The sequence below is a fragment of the Papio anubis genome, chromosome 13 (assembly GCF_008728515.1).
Source record: "Papio anubis isolate 15944 chromosome 13, Panubis1.0, whole genome shotgun sequence".
NCBI classification, from domain to species: domain Eukaryota; kingdom Metazoa; phylum Chordata; class Mammalia; order Primates; family Cercopithecidae; genus Papio; species Papio anubis.
The window spans coordinates 22,477,587-22,498,507 of record NC_044988.1 but is presented as its reverse complement, the minus strand read 5'-3'; the positions used below and the strand labels follow the sequence as shown (position 1 = coordinate 22,498,507).

The following is a 20,921-nucleotide window of genomic DNA, read 5'->3' as shown; positions in this document are numbered from 1 at the left end:
TGCAGTGGGCTGGGATTGTGCCCCTGCACTCCAGCCTGACACAGCGAGACTCTGCAAAAAAAAAAAAAAAAAAAACTTTGACAACTCATATTATTCTAATTAAAATAAATAAAATGAAATAGTGTCCCACCGGGTGCATGGCTCACGCCTCTAATCCCAACACTTTGGGAGGCTGAGGTGGGTGGATCACCTGAGGTCAGGAGTTTGAGACCAGCCTGGCCAACACGATGAAACCCCATCTCTACTAAAAATACAAAAATTAGCTTGGCATGGTGGTGCATGCCTGTAATCCCCAGCTATTTGGGAGGCTGAGGCAGGAGAATCGTTTGAACCCAGGAGCCGGAGGTTGCAGTGAGCCGAGATCATGCCACTGCACTCCAGCTTGGTCAACAGAGCAAGATTCCGTCTCAAAAAATAAAATAAAATAAAAATAAAAATAAAAATAAAATAGTGTCCCAAATGCCAACAGCACATGAGAAGCACTTACATTAACAAATGGATACTAAGTAAGTAAGTAGGTCATAAATGTCACAAACGTAGGCAACAGGACACTGGTGAAGGAGAAAGTCCTTCTGCCTATAGATATTCGAGATGTTTTCATGGAAGACATGGAATTTATGAAAGTTCTTGTATGACAACAAAGGTTTTAAAAGGTGGTGAGGAAGTCCATGGTGGTTAGAAACACAAGAGATTTCAGCCTAGAGGAAAATTTAGAAGAGGTTCACTTTAAGGCAATGATGAAAGCCATGAGGTCACTGAAGGACAGAGAACAGAGAAGATCAAAGAGTCAAGAACTTTCAGAAACATCTAAACAAGGATGGCGAAGAAAGAGTTTGCGGAATAAAGAATAGAGACTTACTAGCCAGGATGGTGGTTTGATACCTGAATTAGGAAAGGGAGAAAGTTTCTCACTTTAGTAAAATGTCTGCATCATTACAAAAGTAGAAAATGTCAAAGAAAAACTGATAAGACATATTTAATACCAAAAAGAAGATAAGGAGAATGGCAATTTTGTCCATGATGAACAAACCAATTTCAAGAGATTCAGGAAAAAGGTTGTAAAACAGAGGAGATAGCTAGTTAGTGTAAGATTCTCTTGGGAGAAGCAATACTGAAAACAAGAGTCAGGGCCAGCCTGTAATCCTAGCACTTTGGGAGGCTGAGGCAGGTGGATCACGAGGTCAGGAGATCAAGACCATCCTGACTAACACGGTGAAATCCCATCACCACTAAAAATACAAAAAATCAGCCAGGCATAGTGGCATGCACCTGTCGTCCCAGCTACTTGGGAGGCAGGAGAATCGCTTGAACCCGGGAGGCAGAGGTTGCAATGAGCCGAGATTATGCCACTGCACTCAGCCTGGGCAACAGAGTGAGATTCCATCTCAAAAAAAAAAAAAAAAAAAAGTCATAAATGGACGATATAAAGCAAAAGCCAACACTAAAGTAGTCTGTCATATCTACCACAGTCTGGGTGGGCTAAATGTCTTAGGTGCTTTAGCTAAAGCAATATGAACAATTCTGTGGGTCATCACAATACTATTTATTCCCTCTTCACCAAGGAGGAGCAGGTTCTAATGTTAGTGCCGGAGATCTTTTACATGATGTTTTATAGGCACAGTTTATTTTATGTTGAGAAAACAGGACTTTGTAGACTGAAGGAGAAGTCAACAAAAAGAGAGGGAAGGAAGGAAGGAAATGGTATGGACAGCTGAAGAGGAAGGCTCTGCCTTGAAGTAATCTTATATCTCTGATAGATATCAGAAAGAATGACAAATTTTCCTTCTTGGTGAATTTGCCCAAGACCTTATTATCCATGTTCTATAGAAACTGATAGCCCATTTAGCTCTGAAGTTTGCAAACTTTAGCATCTACTTTTGCTCCTCTTACCCAGAGAGAGAAAGGATGGTAGGAAACACTCATGTGCATTCACAGACCCCCTTTTTATTACCAGTACTTTACAGTATACCAGCACAGTATAGGACATTTCCCAAAGTAGGTTCTATGGATCACAAAGCATATGAAATCCTCTCTCAGTAAAGTATCTGCTAAATTTAAAATAGTTGAAAAAAATCATGAATTCAATTAAATATATAGGGAACACCAGTAGTATCCCATTAGATGCCCCATGGGGAATATAATATTCCTGAAACACAACATTGCAGGGATTTCCCTAATAAGCTAATAACCTAAAAACATGTACCTTTGAATATGTGGGTCTGCAGACGTCTACACTAAGGGAATATGAGTTTGGGATAAAGGATAAAAGCAAATGTAATTGGGGACCATGGGCATTCAGTAAATGATGTCAAGCTATAATGAAAGGAAAAAAGAAAGGGAGGAAAAACAAGATAGCACTGTTTTCTTCTGCAGCCTGTAGGTAATCGCTACCAGCAAACTAGAGAAATCTTGTTCTCCCTGGGTGAGTGACCCCAGGAATTGTTAATTTCCAGCCGTCCAGCTATAAAGTTTCATGAACATTCCTTTAGCTGCACTTAGAAATAGGCACTCTACAGGCTGGGCACAGTGGCTCACGCCTGTAATCCCAGCACTTTGGGAGGCCGAGGCGAGCAGATCATAAGGTCAGGAGGTCGAGACCAGCCTGACCAACATGGCAAAACCCCATCTCTACTAAAAATACAAAAATTAGCCGGGCATCGTGGTGTGTGCCTGTAATCCCAGCTACTCAGGAGGCTGAGGCAGGAGAATCGCTTGAATTTGGGAGGCTTGAATTCGGGAGGTTGCAGTGAGCCAAGATCGTGCCATGGCACTCCAGCATAGGTGACAGAGTAAGACTCTGTCTCAAAAAAAAAAAAAAAAAAGAAATAGGCATTCCACTTCTATTTTCAAAAAATAATAATTACAGTAGCTTCAAGTAAACCCTCTGTAACTGTGTGCCTATATTGCCACATAGCAAAAAACAAACACAACAGATAGTTACAATGTTATAACTGACAAAGCTGCACTTAGTTCTTATGTAAGTCCTCACTATATCATCCATGGGATGTGCTAAACCAGCTCCTGGCAATTTTTTTCTAATAGATAATATTGCAAATGGCATAAAATCCAGGAGGTACATCAGATGATACAGGGAAAAGTTAAATTTCCCTCCCACCCCTGTTCCCCAGCCCAGTTTCCCCCTCAAAAGTTAACCTCTATTACAGTTTGTTGTGCATTCCTCTAAAGACAGTAAATGTGTTTATAGGTATATCCCCCCAAAAATTCTTACACAGATACAGGCAAATTATACATGCTGTTCTGCATCTTGTTTTTTTTCCTGATTAATAATGATATGTAATAACCTTATATATAGAATTGCTTCATTTTATGAGGCTGACCAGTATTCCCTAATATGGAAGTCCCATAATTGACTTAGCCAAGCACCTGGTCGTGTATATCTGTTATTTCTCATCTTACACAACATAGATACAGCATAGCTTTCATGTTCATGTATATCTTCAGAATATACACCTGCAAGTAAAATTTCTAAGTCAAATCAGATTTCCACATTCCCCTCCATAGAGAGGAACAAATTTATAAGCACAACACATGACTTACGAGCAACTTTTTTTTTGAGAGGGGGTCTCACTACATTGCCCAGGCTGGTCTTGAACTCCTGAGCTCAAGCAGTCCTCCCACCTTCACCTCCCGAGTGTGGGAATACAGGCATGTGCCACCATACCCAACTCAGTAGTAACTTTTTTGTTTTGTTTTGTTTTGGTTTTTTTGAGACAGAATTTCGCTCTTTTGCCCAGGCTGGAGTGAAGTGACACAATCCTGGCTCACTGCAACCTCCGCCCCGGGTTCAAGCAATTCTCCTGCCTCAGCCTCCTGAGTAGCTGGGATTACTGGTGTGCGCCACCACGCCCAGCTAATTTTTGTATTTTTAGTAGAGACAGAGTTCCGCTATGTTGGCCAGGCTGGTCTCAAACTCCCGACCTCAAGTGATCCATCCACCCCGGTCTCCTAAAGTGCTAGGATTACAGGTGTCAGCCACCAGGCCTGGCCGCAACTTTTTAAAAATAGTGACAGGGTCTTGTTATGTTGGCCAGGGTAGCCTTGAACTCCTGGCCTCAAGCAATCATCCTGCCTTGTCCTCCCAAAGTGCTGCAATTACAGGCATGAGCCGCCACGCTCAGCCAACAGTAGCAGTTTTTAAGCATTAAGGAATACACTGAGATGGGATCTTGCTTTGTTGGCCAGGTTGGTCTCAAACTCCTGGCCTCAAGCAATCCTCCCACTGCAGCCTCCCAAGTGGCTGGGATTGCAAGCATGAGCTGCCATGCCTGTGAGCTCTTTTTGAGACAGGGTTTCTCATTCCTGTTGCCCAAGCTGGAGTACGGTGGCACGATCTTGGCTTACTGCAACCTCTGCCTCGCGGCGCTCAAGCAATTCTCCTGCCTCATCCTCCCAAGTAGCTGGGACCATAGGTGCACGCCACCGCACCCGGCTAATTTTGTGTGTGTGTGTGTGTGTGTGTGTGTTTTGTAGAGATAGGGTTTCCCTGTGTTGGCCAGGCTGATTTCAAACTCCTGAGCTCAAGGCATCTGCCAGCCTCAGCCTCTCAAAGTGCTGGGATTACAGGCATGAACCATTGTGCAGGGCCTGATTCTATCTCTCAAATATCTCTTGTATCTGCCTACCTCTCTGCATCTATACTGCCACCGCCCTAGTTAAGGTCTCCATAAACTCTTGCCTACATTTCCTCCCAGGCCTTTCTGCCTCTAATTTTCTCTTCAATCCATTCTCTATAATAAAGCTTATAATCTTTTAAAATAAATAAAGTGAACAAGTCATTATCACATAAACCTTCCAAGGGCTCGCCATTATCCTCAAGATGAAGTTGTAAAGTCTTTCACACGCTTTACAGAGCACTGCCTGCCACATCTTGGGTGCTCCAACTCCTACCTAGTCTCTTGCTCCTCCCTGCCTCCATCTCTACATTCTAAATATACTGAGCAACTTTGAATTGTCTGAATTCACCTACAGGTATTCTCTACACAGTGTTCTCTCCACCTAGAATACTCTCCACTCTCTTCCTTTCTCCGCCAACTTAGACATCATGCCTCCTAGAAAACTTCTGGAAACTCTCAAGTCTGAATCAAGACCTCCTTCCCCGTGCTCTCTGAGCCTGAGCCTTCTGTGCTTATCCCCTGCACTGTACTGTCATGACCTAGTTAGACCCACTGTACTCTTCATCTCCAAAGACAGGGAACTGTCTGAAGTACAGCCTGAAGAAGATACTGTATTTCATAGGAGAAAAAGAAAATGTGCTCTCCTGGGCAGCACGTATACTAAAATTGGAAAGGAAAATGTTTTATGGCTGTATAAGCACATACGAGAATTATGATTGTCCAGAAGGGATACACTGTCTGTTTCCCAAAATATATTTGATCAAGGATTTTCTCTGAGGGTATTACAGACTTGTTTGCACAGGATGCAACTTCGGGAGACTCTTTTCTAAGAGATTTCCAACAATCATCAATTAAGAATATCCCCTCCCCTAAATCATTTACCTTAAGATTCTTATCTTTTTTTTTTTTTTTTTTTTGAGACGGAGTCTCGCTCTGTCACCCAGGGTGGAGTGCAGTGGCCAGATCTCAGCTCACTGCAAGCTCCGCCTCCCGGGTTCACGCCATTCTCCTGCCTCAGCCTCCCAAGTAGCTGGGACTACAGGCGCCCACCACCTCGCCTGGCTAGTTTTTTGTATTTTTTTAGGAGAGACGGGGTTTCACCGTGTTAGCCAGGATGGTCTTGATCTCCTGACCTCGTGATCCGCCCGTCTCGGCCTCCCAAAGTGCTGGGATTACAGGCTTGAGCCACCGCGCCCGGCCAAGATTCTTATCTTAATCTTCGAGGCACTCATCTTAAATTATAAAGATTTTTTATCTTAACATTTAGAATTTTTAACTTTTTAACAGAAAAAAAATATTTTAATTTAAAAGATCTTAAAATCTTTGAGACTTTTATTGTAACTTAAAGATTTAGGGTAGGGTACAGACAAGTTTTTTATTTGAAAAAAAAACCTCACATTTGAAATAACTGATTCCCCTAAAATTTTAGGAGAAAAAGATGTTTTAATAGAATTAGGGCAGTCCAGGCTGGGCATGGTGGCTCACACCTGTAATCCTAGCACATTGGGAGGCCAAGGCAGGCAGATCACCTGAGGTCAGGAGTTCAAGACCAGCCTGGACAACATGACAAAACCCTGTCTCTACTAAAAATACAAAAATTAGCCAGGTATGGTGGTACATGCCTGTAATTCCAGCTACTCGGAAGGCTGAGGGAGGAGAATCACTTGAACCTAGGAGGCAGAGATTGCCATGAGCCGAGATTGTGCCATTGCACTCCAGCCTGGGCGACAAAGTGAGAATCTGTCTTAAAAAAAAAAAAAAAAAGAATGAGAGTTGTCCAGGAAATTGAGACTCAGAAGGCTGTCAGTGGGATACCAAGAATCCTATGAGTTAACAGAGGTTGGCAGATAGGACACTATCATTTGCTAGGCTGAAATTTCCCAACTTCTCTTTCTTGCTGGAACACATGATATTCAAAGTTCCAGAGTTGTTGTTGAGAGACTGCCTGTGCTTTCAGTGCAATTCAGGAAGGAAAGGAGAGCACAGCTACCCACATCATGCCTTTCTTTAAGTCACTGAGGGGCACAACTCCAGAACAGATTTCCAAGTTTCCATTTTCACTGGGTTTTGATGCTGAAGATGTTTCTTCGGTATTTAATTTCTTCTGATATTGTAAAGTGAGAAGAAATATATTTTATCCATAAGAAAGACTTTGAAATGACCCAAAAAGGCAATCATAAAAGAGGGATTAAACAAAAGCAAAGTAGTTTTTCTTTTTTTCTTTTTTAAGAATATGTCACTCAAATGCTCATAACATTTTGTAATTGTATTTTTTTTTTCTTTTCTTTCTTTTTTTTGAGGCAGAGTCTCGCTGTGTCACCCAGGCCAGAGTGTAGTGGTACAATTTCAGCTTACTGCAACCTCCACCTCCCGAGTTCAAGTGATTCTCCTGCCTCAGCCTCCAGAGTAGCTGGGATTACAGGCATGCACCACCATGCCCAGCTTTTTTTTTTCCTTTTTTTTTTTTTTGGTACTTTTAGTAGAGACGGGTTTTGCCATGTTGGCCAAGCTAGTCTCAAACTCCTGACCTCAGGTGATCTGCCCACCTCAGCCTCCCAAAATGCTGGGATTACAGGCATAAGCCACCACGACTGGCCTGTAATTAAATTATAAGGAGGAATATTTTATCTTAGCCTCTTCCAGTTGCAAACCCAGACCACCAAATAAGTAAATAATTTTTAAAACCACCATTATCATCTGTGGGTCAGAGAACAAAACTGATAAAACACTGGAATTCAGAGACGTTGGCATGCACCTTACAGCAACTCTTCCTTTCCATTAAACTTGAAGGAGGGCCGGGTGTGGTGGCTCACACCTGTAATCCCAGCGGCTCACACCTGTAATCCCAGCACTTTGGGAGACCGAGGTGGGTGGATCACCTGAGGTCAGGAGTTCGAGACCAGCCTGGCCAGCATGGTGAAACCCTGTCTCTACTAAAAATACAAAAATCTGCCAGGAGTGGTGGCACATGCCTATAGTTACAACTATTCAGGAGACTGAGGCAGGAGAATTGCTCAAACCTGGAAGGTGGAGGTTGCAGTGAGCCAAGATCGTGCCACTGCACTCCAGCCTGGGCGATTGAGCTTGATTCCATCTGAAAAAAAATAATGAAAAAAGAGAATAAAGATGCAGTCTATAAAGCCTTATGTCAATTCATTATTCCCTCCTAGTTTGCCTTTCTTAAGGCTGTCCTAAAAATTCTTATTTTAGAAATATTTTAAAATTTGAAGACTTTGGACCCCATTCTCTCTATTTGCTTGACCTTGGGGTGAAAGAGCAAAAACTGCCTGTTTGGAAGGCTGTTTCTCTGGGCCAGATAAGGACAAAGGCTAAAATTTGTTTTATTTTGTTTTAAAATCCCTCTAAAGCAGACACTCACAGTGGTGACAAAGGTTAGAAAGGATTAACTTACACAGGCCAAGGATCTGTAAAGTACCCCTTAAACTTAAGCTTATCTAAGAAGAAAATTCTCTTTCCTGGGATTACAAGATTCAACCTGCAAAAACTTCTTGGCCCTTTTTAAGATCAATAAAAGATATCTACATCCCCCAAGAAAAGAAAGGTATTTTCATATTCAAAGGTCAACTTGGTCTGTCATATAATATTAACTGCAAGGTAACTATTTATTTACTTATTTTTGGAGATGGATTTTCACTGTTGTCACCCAGGCTGGAATGCAATGGCATGATCATGTCTCACTGCAACCTCCGCCTCCCAGGTTCAAGCAATTCTCCTGCCTTAGCTTCCCAAGTAGCTGGGATTATAGGCATGTGTCACCATGCCTGGTCAAATTTTGTATTTTTAGTAGAGACAGGGTTTCATCATGCTGGTCAGGCTGCTCTCAAACTCCTGACCTCAGGTGATCCACCCACCTCGGCCTCCCAGAGTGCTGGGATTACAGGCGTGAGCCACCACGCCCAGCCGGGGTAACAATTTATTCAGCACTTTCTATGTGCCCACCTGGACAATATAAAACATTTTGTTTATTAACTCATTTAAATTGCCCAAGAGTACCTGGGTGCAGTTATTAAACTCATTTTATGAAAGAGGATACTGAATCTTAGAGAGGTTGAGTAATTTCCCTAAGGGACACAACAGCTCATAAAAGTGACACCAGGATTCATATATAGGCAGTCTGATTTGAGTTCATTCCCTTAGCAACTTCACTTTACCATCGCTTACCCACGACACTTGTGCTAATACCAATCCCTGAAGCAGTGTAGTGTTTGAGGGTCAGCCAATCATTTTCCTGAATATCTGATCATCACACAAATCTGGTACATAATAATTATGGGTGAGACCAAGCATATAAAATGCCCTGAAAAACATCTGCCACATAGCAGGTTCTCTGTGAGAAGCCTCAGGCCCTTGCAGATACTGGGAGGGTCATGAACCCTTAGAAACGGTATACTAACTTTTGTGTGGATGTGCACATTTTCCGGGAGACAATCTGAAGCGCTGGATCAAAAATAAGTGCCACACAAAGGATCTAAATAGTTCTCCAAAGAACAAATGTCAAATAAACCCATGAAAAGATACTCAAAATCATTAGTCATAAGGGAAATGCAAAGCCATGTATTCTTCATACCGGCTAGGATGGCTATAATAAAAAAATCAGACAGTACAAAAAATAGGGAGAAACAGGAACTATCGTGGATTGCTGGTGATAATGTAAAATGATACCATTGCTTTGAAACAAACTCTGGCAGTTCCTCAAAAGGCCAAACACAAGAGTTATCATATGACCCAGAAATTCCACTCCTAGGTATTGCCTCAAAAGAAATGAAAACATATGTCTATACAAAAACTTGTATACAAATGTTCATACCAGCATTATTCATAATTGTCAAAAAGTAGAAACAACACAAATATCCATCAACTGATTAATGGACAAATAATATACAATGTAGCCACAGGAAAAAAGCGTCTGGACTCCAGTGGGCCCTGAGACTGACAGGGAGCTACCTAGAGACCGTGTGATGGCATTGCTCCGGAGATGGAGCTCACACTGAGTCCCACACACACTATGAATTCTAAGCAGCTACAGCAAGGTGCCATTTTTACAGCCTAGCCCCCACCAGATTGTATCCTGTCCTGGGGCCCAACAGTCCCACATCTCCATATCCCGGGAGTCCCATTGATCTCCCCTGCCCACAGTCCACCTCCACTGTTTGCTGCTGCCTACCAGGCCAAACCATGAGCCATTGGCACTGACCCCACCATGCTCCGTATTGAGGTCACCACACATTTAAAAGTGCCCTGAGGAAAGCCAACCTCATTTAAAGCCACAATCTGGAGTTAAGCTAGCTTTCCCCTGCTGTCTGTTCACAGCTTCTGCCACTGAAACAACTCTGCCCTCCCCAGCAGCAGGGCCACAATGCAGCCACTGCCACCCCAACTCAAGCATTCCACCACAGGCCTGGGGATCACCTCACCCCTCCTACCACAGCCAGTGGCCACATGCACCATGAGGGGCCTGACGAGAAGCCCACCCTGTCCAACTCCATCCCACCCAGTGCTGGAGCACACCATCCAGGGGCCTAGGGATCACCTGCCCCAACCACCACAGTTGGCACCTGAGCACTCCTCCCAGAAGCCTGAGAATGGGCTCACCCAACCTGCCACCACCCACCAGAGCTGGCACCCACACACACCACCTGCAGGCCTGGGGAGTGACCCACCTAGCCCATCATAGCCACTTCCAACACCATCATGGATCACTCGGGAACCAGAGGATTGTCTGACCACTGCTACTGTCGTGACTCACCACACCCACTGTCCAAGGGCTCAAGGACACACCTACCTGCCCATCCCACCACTGCCACTGCCAGCACCCAAGAAAGTCACCTGCAGGCCCAAGACTCAGCTCACCTGGCCCACTAACATCAGTGCCAGCATATGCCACCCAGGGGCCCAAGGACTGGCACATTCAGCTCACTGCTATCACCACTGGGGCCCAAGGACTGGCCCATCTTATGTCCCCATCCCCAGCAAAACCTCACCACAGCCTCCACTAACAATCACACCTGAAGCCACTGAGCAAATCTCAGACACTACTGACACTGTTTACAGCTGAAGAAATTATACCGAGACTATACTACTGCACACACCCAGAATCAAAGCCAAAGTGCCCAACCTAAACACCACCAAATAAACATCTTCAGAATACAATCCTCCCCTGTGCAAGCAAGTTCAAAAGACTGGAAGAAGCAATGGTTATGCCAGATGCACAGATATCAATGTAAGGACACAAGAAACATGAAAAAGCAAGGAAAAATTATACCTCCTAAGGAACATAATAATTCTCCAGCAATATATTTCAGGGAAGAAATTCATAAAATCGATGAAAAAGAATTCAAACTAATGACATTAAAGAAGTTCAACCAGGTGTGGTGGCTCATTCCTATAATCTTAGCTACTCACAAAGCTGATGCAGGAGGATCACTCAACCCCAGGAGTTCAGGAGTTCAATCTGCCATTGAGCTATGATTGTACCACTGGAATCCAGCCTGGGCAACAGAGTGAAACCTCATCTCAAAAAAATTTCTTTTTAATTTTAAAAAGGTTTTATTTAAAAAGCTCAGTAAGATACAAGAGAACTTGGAAATACAATACAAAGAAATCAGAAATTTCAAGAAACAAATGAAAAATTGACCAAAGATGTAAATATCATTAAAAAAGAACCAAAAGAAATTCTAGAATTAAAGAATTCTCTGAATGAAATACAAAATATATTAGAAAGCTTCAACAATAGACTCAATCAAGCAGAAAGAATTTGAGAACTTGAAAACAAGTGTGATGAAATAACCCAGTTAATGTGGTGTAATGATTTAAATACATATATATGCATATGATTTATATATATGATTTATATACATATATATAAAACAAGGAACCATTTTATATATATATATATATATAAAAAAATATAAATAAAGGAACCATGGATATATATAGGGTTTTACCCATGGTTCCTTCTTAATAACTCCCATATCCTTTCTTTGAGTCTTTTGTTATAATGTCAGGTGTGTTAGGCCTCAGGGGAAGGTCTGAGGAAACAGAATCTCTCTCCTGCCTTTCTTTTCCAATGCAGGATTCTAATCTTTCCGCTCCTTTCTGATTGTGGGCCTTAAGACCCTTCCCAGAGAGGGCCACACCCTATGCCCTGGGAGAAGAAATTCTGACATCATGAAGCTTCCATAAAAACTCAAGAGGACAGGGTTTGGTGAGCTCCTGGATAGCTGAACACATAGAGGTTCTAAAGGGTAATATGCCCAGGGAGGGCATGGAAGCCGTGCACCCCTTCCCCCATACCTAGCCCTGTGCATCTCTTCATCTATATCCTTTATAGTGTCCTCTATAATTAACCAGCAAATGTGTTTCCCTAAGTTCTGTGAGCCACTCCAGCAAATTAATCAAATCCAAAGAGGAGGTCATGGGAACCCCAACTTGAAGACAGTCAGTTAGAATTTCCATCCGAAGGAGGCAGGTGTAGTCTTGGGGAATGAGTCCCCAACTTGTGTGATCTGGCACTATCTTCAGGTAGATGGTGTCAGAACTGAATTGGAAGACACCTACCTGGTGTCTGCTGCTTGATGTGTGGGGAAAACTCCCACACACATATTTGTCACAGAAGTCCTCTGTGCTGATTGTCATGGTGTAAAAGTAGAGGAGAAATTAGGATTTTTCCTGACGCAGACAAAAATAAAGAAAAAATAATTTAAAAGAATAAACAAAGTCTACGTGATATATAAGGCACCATAAAGAAGCCAAATATTCAAAATTTTGGTGCTCTGAAAAGTGAAGAGAACACAAAAGGAACAGAACACCTATTTAATGAAATAATAACTGAAAACTTCCCAGATCTAGCAAGAGATTTAGACATCCGGAAACAGGAAGATCCGAGATTGCCAAAAAGATACAATTCAAAAAGATCTTTTCCAGAGCACATTATAGTCAAACTGAGAGAATTCTAAATTCTAAAAACAGCAAAAGAAAAATGTCCAGTGATTTACACTGGAACCCCCATCAGACTAACAGCAAATTGCTCAACAGAAACTTTACAAGCCAGGAGAAAATGAACTGATATATTCAAAATACCAAAAAAAAAAAAAAAAAAAGCATTGCCATCCAACGATACTATTCCTAGCAATGTTATCCTTCATAAACAAATGAGAAGTGAAGTCTTTCCCAGATAAGCAAAAGCTGAAAAAATTCATCACCACTAAACGAGCCCTATAAGAAATGTTTAAGCAAGTCATGCACATAGAAGCAAAAAGACAATATCTACCATCATGAAAATACACAAAAGTATAAAACCCACTAATAGGGCAAACACACAAATAAGAAAGTGAAAGTGCTTAAATGTTACCACTACAGAATACCACCAAACCACAATGATAAACAATACGAGAGAAAGAAAAGAACTAAGGATATGCAAAACAAGCAGACATCAATTAATAAAATGACAAGAATAAGTGCTCCCAGATCAATAATAACCGTGAAAGTAAATGGATTAAATTTTCCACTTAAAACATATAGATTGGCTGAATGGATTGGAAAAAAACAATGACCCTGGCCGGGCGTGGTGGCTTGCACCTGTAATCCTAGCACTTTGGGAGGTCCAAATGGGAGGATCACTTGAGGCCAGGAGTTCAAGACCAACTGGTCAACATAGCGAGACCCCATCTCTATAAAAAATTTTTGTTAACTAAAAAAAAGACACAACTATATCCTACCTGTAAGAAATTCATCTCACCTATAAAGACAGATATAGACTGAAAGTAAAGGAGTGGAAAAAGATATTCCATGCAAACAGAAACCAAACCCGAGCATAAATAACTATACTTATATCAGATGAAACAAACTTTAAGTAAAAAAAAAAGTTAAAAGAGACAAAAAGGTCATTATATAATTATAATTATATAAGGCAATCAATTCAGCAAGAAAGTGTAACAATTCTACACATATATGCACCCAACAAAGCATGCACCCCAATATATAAAGCAAATATTATTTGATCAAAAGGGACAAATAGACTCCAACACAGTAACGGTTGGGGACTTCAACACCCCACTCTGAGCATTAGACAGATTATCTAAACAGAAAATTTCAATTACACTTAAACCGTACTTTAGACCAAATGGATCTAATAGATATTGACAGAACATCTCATCCAACAGCTCCAGAATACACATTTTTATCAGCATGTGGGACATTCTCCAGAACAGACTATATGGTAAAACACAAAACACATCTCAACTAATTTTAAAAAATCAAAATCACATCATGTATCTTCTCAGACCACAGATAAAATAAAACTAGAAATCAATAATAAGAGGAACTTTGGAAACTGTACAAAAGTATTCTTATAGCTATAGTAACCAAAACAGCATGCTATTGGTATAAAAAGACATATAGACCAATGGAACAAAATAGAGAACACAGAAGTAATTCCACATTTTTACAGCTAACTGAATTTTGACAAAGGCATCAAGAACATACGTTGGTTACAGGACACCCTCTTCAATAAATCATGCTGGGAAAACTGGATATTTATATGCAGAAGAATGAAACTGAACTCCTATCTCTCACCATATACAAAAATCAACTCAAGATGCATTAAAAACTTAAATGGAAGACTTCAACTATAAAAATACTAGAAGGAAATATAAGGGAAACGCTTCAGGACATTGATCAAGGCAAAGATTTTGCAGTTAAGACCTCATAAGCACAGACAACAAAAACAAAAGTACACAAATGATTCAGTGCTTCTTATTGGTTGGTTAAAAAGAAAAAAGAGAAACAAAAATACACAAATGAGACCATACTAAACTAAAAGGTTTCTGCACAGTGAAGGAAACAATCAACAAAATGAAGTGACAATCTGTTGAGTTGGAGAAAATATTTGCAAACTATTTATTCGACACGGTATTAATATCCAGAACATAAAAAGAACTCAAACAACTCAACAGTAAAAACAAAACAAATAAGCCCATTGAAGAGTGGGCAAAGGACATGAATCAACATTTCTCAAAAGGATACATACAAACAGCCAACATGCGTATGAAAATATGCTCAACATCACTAATCATCAGTAAAATGCAAATCAAAACCACAATGGGATATCATCTCGCTCCAGTTAAAATGGTTATTATAAAGAAGACAAAAAATAACAAATACTGGCAAGGATGCAGAGAAAGGGGACCTTCGTATACTGTTGATAGAAATGTAATTCCTTATGTTATGGAAAACAGTAATGGAGGTTCCTCAAAAAAACTAAAAATGGAATTACCATTCAATCCTGCAATCCCACTACTGAGTATTCATCCAGCTGAAAGCAGATTCAACCACCTATTCAAAGTGTAAGACAAAGCCCTCTACAAAGGAGTCTATATGAGAATCTTCTTCCGTTTTTGTTTTAATTGTGGTAAAATATACAATGTAAAATTTGCCATCCTCACCATTTTTAAGTGTGTAGCTCAGTTTTGCTAAGTATATTCACATTGTTGTGCAACCAATCTCCAGAACCTTTTCATCCTGAAAAACTGAAACTCTATACCCATTAAACAACTAAACATTTCCCCTCCCCTAGCCCTGCCAACCATAATTCCATTCTTTGTTTGTGTGAATTTGATTTCTATAGATGGCTCATAAGTGGAATCATACAGTATTTATCTTTTTGTGATTGGTTTATTTCACTTAGCATTATGTCCTCAAGGTTCATCCATGTTGTAGCATGTGTCAGAATTTCCCTCCATTTTAAGACTGAATAATATTCCCTTGTGTATATGTGCCATATTTGGTTTATCCATTCAGAAAATCTATTTCTTTATCAGTGGTATTGTTCTGTTGATCTGGTGGCACACCAGGTATTTAGCTCAATTTTTAATTATTGTGATTTTATACCAAGAGAAAAAGAGATGTGATTGTATATTTGCACTCTAAAGGAAAAACAAATTAAAGCTGAAACTGAGCTCAGTTTCATCAAGAAGCATCTCACTATCCCTTTCTATCTCAAAAATAAAAGTTTTGTTCACTGTGTATTCCCAGATTCTGGAACACAGCTTGGCACATAACACTCAGTCAGTATTTGTGACTGATCATGAAGAGAAAATGCTATACCTATGATCTTGATCACTCCAGTTCATCTGAATATACTATTCAAGAAAGCACTAATGTGTAATGACATGGAAAAATCTCCAGGAACTACTGTTAAGTGAAACAAGTTATAAATCAATATATACAATATGATTCAATTTATGTAAAAACACATGCAAGCCAGGCATGGTGTCATGTGCCTGTAATCCCAGATACTTGAGAGGTTGAGGTAGGAGGATCCTTTGAGCTCAGGAGTTCAAGACTAGTGTGGGCAACATAGTGAGATTCCATCTCAATAAAATTAAATTAAATTAAAATAAATAGACCGGTGTAGTGGCTCATGCCTGTAATCCCAGCACTTTCAAAGGCCGAGGCAGGTGGATCACCTGAGGTTGGGAGTTCAAGACCATCCTGACCAACATGGAGAAACCCTGTCTCTACTAAAAGTACAAAATTAGCCGGGCATGGTGGCATATGCCTGTAATCCCAGCTACTCAGGAGGCTGAGGCAGGAGAATCGCTTGAACCTGGAAGGCAGAGTTTGCGGTGAGCCAAGATTGTGCCATTGCACTCCAGCCTGGGCAACAAGAGTGAAACTCCATCGCAAAAAATAAAGTAAGTAAATGAATAAAAGCACATGCACAAATCAAAATAATAATTACATATGTATGGCTGGGCGTGGTGGCTCACGCCTGTAATCCCAGCACTCTGGGAGGCCGAGGCGGGCGGATCACGAGGTCAGGAGATCTAGACTATCCTGGATAACAGGGTGAAACCCCATCTCTACTAAAAATACAAAAAATGAGCCAGGCATGGTGGTGGGCGCCTATAGTCCCAGCTATTTGGGAGGCTGAGGCAGGAGAATGGCATGAATCCAGGAGACAGAGCTTGCAGTGAGCTGAGATCGCGCCACTGCACTCCAGCCTGGGCGACAGAGCAAGACTCCATCTCAAAAATAAATACATACATACATATATACATATGTATATAAAAGCACATCTAAATAATATGTTCCAAATCAACAGTTTGATTACCTCTGGGTGAGAGGGGGAGTGGTTGAGGGGTAGAAAGGGAACTTTCTATTTGTAGTATTTGAATTATTTACAACAAGAAATTATTTTTATATTGTTAGTGACAAAGCTTTTAAGGGAAAAACATCTGGACAATTATTTTCTGTGACACAGAATCAAGGAAAAAAATATATTCAATTCTGTTTACCTTACATGTACCTTTTCTTAGAAAGCTACTGGAGAATGTGCTCCATCAAAATGACAAAAGAAATCAAAAAAGACTAAGGTGTGGGATACAGGAAACAGGAGCCAGCATAACAGAGATGCAAAGTGAATCAATCCCCAAATGATGGTGAAAAGAGAGCCCAAGGTAATAGCTATACATCAAACATCAAGAGTAACCAGTGTGGACTAGCAAAGCAGGTAAGAAAGCTGTGCTAGAAATAAAATTGATTAAAATAACTGTTGCATTGGACATCTTGAGGGAAGATTTAGACAATTGGCAAAGAACTTGTGGTTCAATTGGTGAAAACTTTGCAAACACAGAGAGATAACTCTGAAAAAAAAAAAAAAAAACAAGGAAGAAAGCTTTTAATAGCATGTAGGCAGGCATAATAATGTTGACCTAACTAAATATTGACCTAACCAAAAATTAGGAGATAACTATATTCAGAAGATCTATGGAAGGAACAGGTAGGATACATGTAAGTGATAGTGGCAAGAAAGCAGAAAAGAGTTAAATCCACACATTTCATGCAGGAAAGCCAATGCATGATGACTAAACCTGAAAAACCAAGAAGGAGCAATTATAAGGAATATCTAGAGATACAGACTAATAGTAACTAGTTAAAAGAGAGGAACATGATTATTTCTCTTAAAAAGCAGGAAATGATGGAGAGTTCTACTCTTTTTAGATATTAACCCTATGGAATCAATTGATTCTGAACAATGAGAATCGTAAAACTTCAATAAAACTAAGAAGTAAAGAAAAAAAAAAGGCACTACTGAGACTGACATCATAATATCTTACCTAACAGTGATGGATTTTACAGAAAATAGTTGCCATGTAGACTTCTGATGTGTCACAAAGAAACAACTGAGTTACAGGTAGGATGGTCACTTTCAGTTCCAGCATGGTATGATTCTACCAGAAGTATAATGAAAATCACTCAGATTATTTGGGCTGTTTATACTGAAAACTCATGATTTAAAAACACAGTGAGGCCAGGCACGGTGGCTCCAGCCTGTAATCTTAGCACTTTGTGAGGCCAAAGAGGATTGCTTGAGCCCAGGAGTTCAAGACCAGACTGGGCACCACAGCGAGACCCTGTCTCAAAAAAATAAAATAAAATAAAAAGTGAGAAATTTGAAAAAGAAGGAAAAAGAGAGAAGCCATATTTCAGGCACAGTATTTACCAAATGCTTGATAGTTTTGGCATAGATGTGCTATCCAAAAAATTAGCTATGATAGAGAATTGTAAATAGGCAAGACCAAAATTTGTGGCAAATTTCAACATATTACACGATTCTTTCCCTTCTCCTCTGGTATAATCATCTCAAATGCTATTCATGCCCTTGTCTATCAAGACAAGTGTAATACTACCAAAGGGTACTGGTCTCTAGTTTTGGCTGAAAAAAACAAAACTCATGCGAACTCCTACCCTAGATGGTCACCACTCCTGGTGGGAAACACAAGAAACAACCAGATTCTTAAAGTCAAGCCCAGATTCCAGTCTGACCAAAAGAGCTAATGCTTTATCAGTCCTATAAGAATCCAAAGCAGATGACAGTGAAACATCAAAATCTGTACACAGGGGGAAAGAAATTGAATAACTTGTTTCCCACTTTAACAATTAAAGGTGATCGTTTCTCCCTAGAACAAATAATCACAATGATGTGTATGACTAGAACATCCATTTTCTCAGTGTCTTTTTTTTTTCTCTCTCTCTCTCTCTCTTTTTCTTTTTTACGTTCTCAGTGTCTTAAAGCACTGACCTGAGCTCAAATCTCAAATCTGTTTTTCTCCTTTGGCTTCATTGTCCTTACCTGTAAACCGGTGGGGATAGGAGAGAAAGGATACTTGGACTTTACAGGATTACTGCCAGGATGAAATAGTTAAGAATCCCAAACTCTTACAACCTGCTAAATACGTCAGGCATTATTCTAAGTGCAAATGGCACATAGCATTTCATTTCATCTTGAAACTACAAATCGTATTATCCCATTTTCCAGGTGAGAAAGCCGAAGCACAGCTGTTAACTCGCCCAAGATCACAGGTAGTGATGCAGCTGGGATGCTAACTCAGGCTACCTAGCTCCAGAGCATGTGCTCTTACCAGAGCAGGTTGAAATGAGCTAACGTTTGCTAAGCGGCCTGTACTATTCCTGAAATACAATGTGCTCAATGATACTTATTTTTCATACACAGTGTGAGAAAGTCCACACAAAATAGGCGAGACCAAGGAATGACCAGGATCTCCACTACTCTCCCAAGCGTTGCCAGCCCTCTCCCAGCGGCCAAGAGCACCCTCCCTCCCCAAGCCCCCAGAACTTCCTGTTGCGCCGCATGCCAGCGGTGGAGAGGAGCCAGCGCGGACTCCTGCGGTTGCAAGTCCGGGCGGCGCCGCGTTGGGGAAGGAAGCGGACTGCGGCGGGGCGGGCGTTTACCGTAACCGGCGCTGTCATCGCTCCGGGACTCCGGCACTGGGCGCACCGGGGCGCACGGGGGCGCACGGGGACGCGCAGGGGCGCGGAGGGACGGCGGTCTGGGCACTTCTCCAGCCGCCTCGGAAATCCGCGACCCCCAGCTCGTCAGCGTCCCACTCTGCGATCCGTGCCCCTGGCTGCTCAGAAATGCGCCTTCTTTCCTCCGGGTTCTCAGCTCAAGCCACCTCCGAACTCCTCTCCCGCCGGCCCGAAGCGGAACCACAGAGCTGCCTCCTCTCCCGGGGTGTGTCCCACCACCCCAAGCTGAAGCCCCGACCCCCCGCTAGGTTTCCGCTCTGACACCACCTCCGCTATGGCCGCATCCCAGCTCTTGAAACCGCGGCTGCGGGACCTGCCCTGTGTCTTAGATAGGATAATCATCTTTGGGTGGAGACCAGAGAACTTGAACGCCGGTATTTCGTAAATCCTAGCTATTCTAGATCCTCGTTAGATGTAGTGTCCCTGGCCCCACCCACTTCTATCTAAGGCCGGGGGCGCAGATCTAGTGAATCACCTAAGGTCCTTGTTCCCCGCCAGTCCAGCAGCCTGAGCTTACCTGCAAGCGCTCCAAGACAGGTTGTTCTTTCATCTTTGATTTGCAGGCCCTGCTCCCAAAGCCCTGTCTGAGCTTTTAACTGTGGAGGCAGAAGCTCTGGGCTCCACCTCCACACGCTGCCTTTTACAGCCCAGTGGATTTGTCACAATACCTTTTGGCTTCAGTTACCTAACTGCCTAGAAAAGAAGGTGACTCCCACCTTCCTTCGATAAAAGAAGAATAATGAGGATCAAATGGAATGGCCACTGTCATCACAGACATCCTTCGTGGTAATGTATTGTTATTGTTGAGTCAGTGTGGGGCGTGAGGATACCAGAGATTTAAGCTAACGCACTGCTTTTACTACCAGTGACTTATTGGGCATGTCAAGCCTCAGTTTATTTATCTATGCAATGGGAATAATAGGGACAAAAATCCAGTTCCCTCACAAGGTTACACTGAACAAAGGAAATCACTTAATGTGCTTCATGTGTAACATACAAATGTTTTCTTATTTCTGTTTTTGTTTTGTTTTGTTTTTGTTGTTGTTGTTGTTGTTGTTAATTCCTCTGGATAGGCAGTCTTTCTTTCTTTCTTTCTCTCATTCTCTCTTTCTTCTTTTTTTAGAAACAGGGTCTTGCTCTGTCGCCCAGGCTGGAGTGCAGTGGCAGGATCATGGCTCACTGCATCCTTGAGCTCCCAGGCTCAAGTGATCCTTCCACTTCAGGCTCCAGAGAGTAGCTGGGACTACAGGCACACACCACAGTGCCTGGCTAATTTTATTTATTTATTTAAGAAATGGGGTCTCACGATGTTGCCCAGGCTGGTCTCAAACTCCTGGACTCAAGCGATCTTCATGCCTCAGCCTTCCAGAGTGCTAGGATTATAGGCGTAAGCCACCATGCCCGGCCTAGGCAGTCTTGATTAAGGCTGTAGTC

General features: G+C 41.6%; 1 protein-coding gene across 5 annotated transcripts in view; it reads right to left on the bottom strand.

Moving 5' to 3' along the window:
• TRPM6 (transient receptor potential cation channel subfamily M member 6) overlaps positions 1–20,921 on the bottom strand; it is a 181,154-nt gene that overhangs the window by 142,459 nt on the left and 17,774 nt on the right. For 2 of the 5 annotated variants that reach the window (XM_021927549.2, XM_021927550.2), the window contains exon 1: positions 20,005–20,275. The exons of 1 other annotated variant lie outside the window; for it this stretch is intronic. In XM_021927549.2, the coding sequence (XP_021783241.2) occupies positions 20,005–20,037 (33 nt within the window). In that variant the 5' untranslated portion in view covers positions 20,038–20,275. Of the gene's footprint in view, positions 1–19,409; positions 19,531–20,004; positions 20,513–20,921 lie in introns of those variants that run through there. 2 more of the 5 variants (XM_003911815.5, XM_003911817.5) reach the window with 2 other exon arrangements.